At 42.0% G+C, this 1,949-nt stretch overlaps 1 protein-coding gene across 1 annotated transcript in view; it reads right to left on the bottom strand.

Annotated features, from left to right (window-relative positions):
* The window catches only part of Sulf1 (sulfatase 1), a 133,544-nt gene that overhangs the window by 50,362 nt on the left and 81,233 nt on the right, over positions 1–1,949 (bottom strand). The window contains exon 6 of the mRNA XM_028769232.1: positions 304–455. Coding sequence (XP_028625065.1) covers positions 304–455 — 152 coding nt within the window. The remainder of the gene's footprint in view (positions 1–303; positions 456–1,949) is intronic.

Genomic DNA, 1,949 nt, shown 5'->3' on the forward strand with positions numbered 1-1,949 from the left:
AGAAAGAGAGGTGGAAACAGAAATTATCCCAAGGGAGAAGGAGGTATGATTTTCCTGATGGCACTTTCATCAAAGACTGATTGCCTTTCATCCTAATGAGGGAGAAGGAAGAAAGTCTCAGTAGACAAACACACCAGTCCTTTCGAGCCTTCTTGTCTGGAGTTGGAAGTTGCCTTAACATTTCTCCTTCAGACATTGTGAGAACACAGAAAGCCTGTCTTGCAGACAGCTTACCTCCCTGGATGTGTCTTTCCCCACATTGTGCACAGGAGCAGACTGATGCAGGTTTACACTGACAATTACCTTTGCATAATCAAATCCATGCTTCTCCTTGATGCCGTTGCGGCAAACAGTGTAATTATAGAAACGAGAATTCTTGATTAACCCGAGCCATTCTCGCCATCCAGGAGGGATGTAGCTGCCATTATATTCATTGAGGTATTTTCCAAAAAAGGCTGCAATGAGAAATGAAAGATTATTTCCTTGCATGAGATGATTAATCATAAGCATATGCAGAGACAGGAAATTAGGGCTTGAAACGTGACGGAGAAGTGGAGATTCATCAGGTGACGGTGCCGCCCGCACTTTGCTTCAGGCTTGGTCAACGTGACATCTGTACTCTCTGTTTTTCAGTAAATGTAAGTAGCACTGAAATACATGGATTGTAATGATCAGAGTTCTCTTGGGGATCTGCTTCTTAGGGCCATCCTAGAATAAAAGCAGAATATATCCCTTCGTTCAGACAACTGGGAAGCAGAACAGTCAGACTGAGAGATCTGGTACATGATAGCCATGTGAGGACTGAGTCACTGAAAGCCATTCTTTGTGACAAAATTGCATTTTCTCACTTTTTTTTTGAGCGATGAGTCACAAAAACTCCACAGAGAAGTTCACCTTGCTTTTCACATATCCACAGAGTAAACATTTTCCTGGGTTTCCAAGTCCTCCCTTACTGGTGTAGCACCTCAGAGAGGCCCTCCATTTCCGCTGTCTTCTTTATCTGAATCTGGCCTTGAATCAAGGCCAGAGTAAACTCTGTTTCACTCAAATTCTTGTCTTGAACTCAGAGTTCGGTTCCCTGTGGTTCTAATGCATCTTCTCTTTCCTTTGGAGACATGTCTGGTTCATGAGGAAGGTTTGTCCCTTTTGATATAATCTTTCTACTTTATTTTTTAAAATCATCTATGTCTGTCTATCTATCTATCTATCTATCTATCTATCTATCTATCTATCTATCTCTATCTATCTATGAGGCAATGTCTGGCTATTCGACCCAGGCTGGTCTTGAATTGTCATTTTTCCTGCTTATGTCTCTGTCTGTCTCTCAAGTGCTAAGATATAAGATAATAGGCATGAACCTCTATGTCCACATTTGCCTTACCCTGTGGTCTGCCCACCATCTCTGTTCAGTACAGGGCTCCACCAATGTTTCCTACATTGAGCCTCATGAGCTGAGTTTATAAGTTCTGGATTTAATAAAAAATATATTTGTACTTTAATTCAAATTTTAAAAGCTGATTTGTTCTTCTAACATGTTTCTATTGAATATAGTTCTTTAAGATGTCTTAAGTTTATGTGATTCCTTAGTATTATTTTCTTTAAAAACAATCTGGACTTGAGTCTAAGAAACACAGCTTTTGGGGGCTGGAGCGATGGCCCAGTCGCTAAGCGCACTGACTGTCCCTCCAGAAGACCTGGGTTCAATTCCCAGCACCCACATGGCAGCTCACAACTGCCTGTAACTCCAGTTATAGGGGATCTGATACCTTCACACAGAAATACATGCAGGCAGGGAAAACACCAATGCACATACAATAGATAATAAATCATTAAGGAAGAAAGGAAAGAAGGCAGGGAAGGAAGGAGGAAGAGAGGGGAGGGAAGCAAGGAGGGACAGAGGGGGAGAGAGAGAGAGAGAGAGAGAGAGAGAGAGAGAGAGAGAGAGAGAG

Source organism: Grammomys surdaster, unplaced genomic scaffold, assembly GCF_004785775.1.
Source record: "Grammomys surdaster isolate TR1022 unplaced genomic scaffold, NIH_TR_1.0 64, whole genome shotgun sequence".
NCBI classification, from domain to species: Eukaryota; Metazoa; Chordata; class Mammalia; order Rodentia; family Muridae; genus Grammomys; species Grammomys surdaster.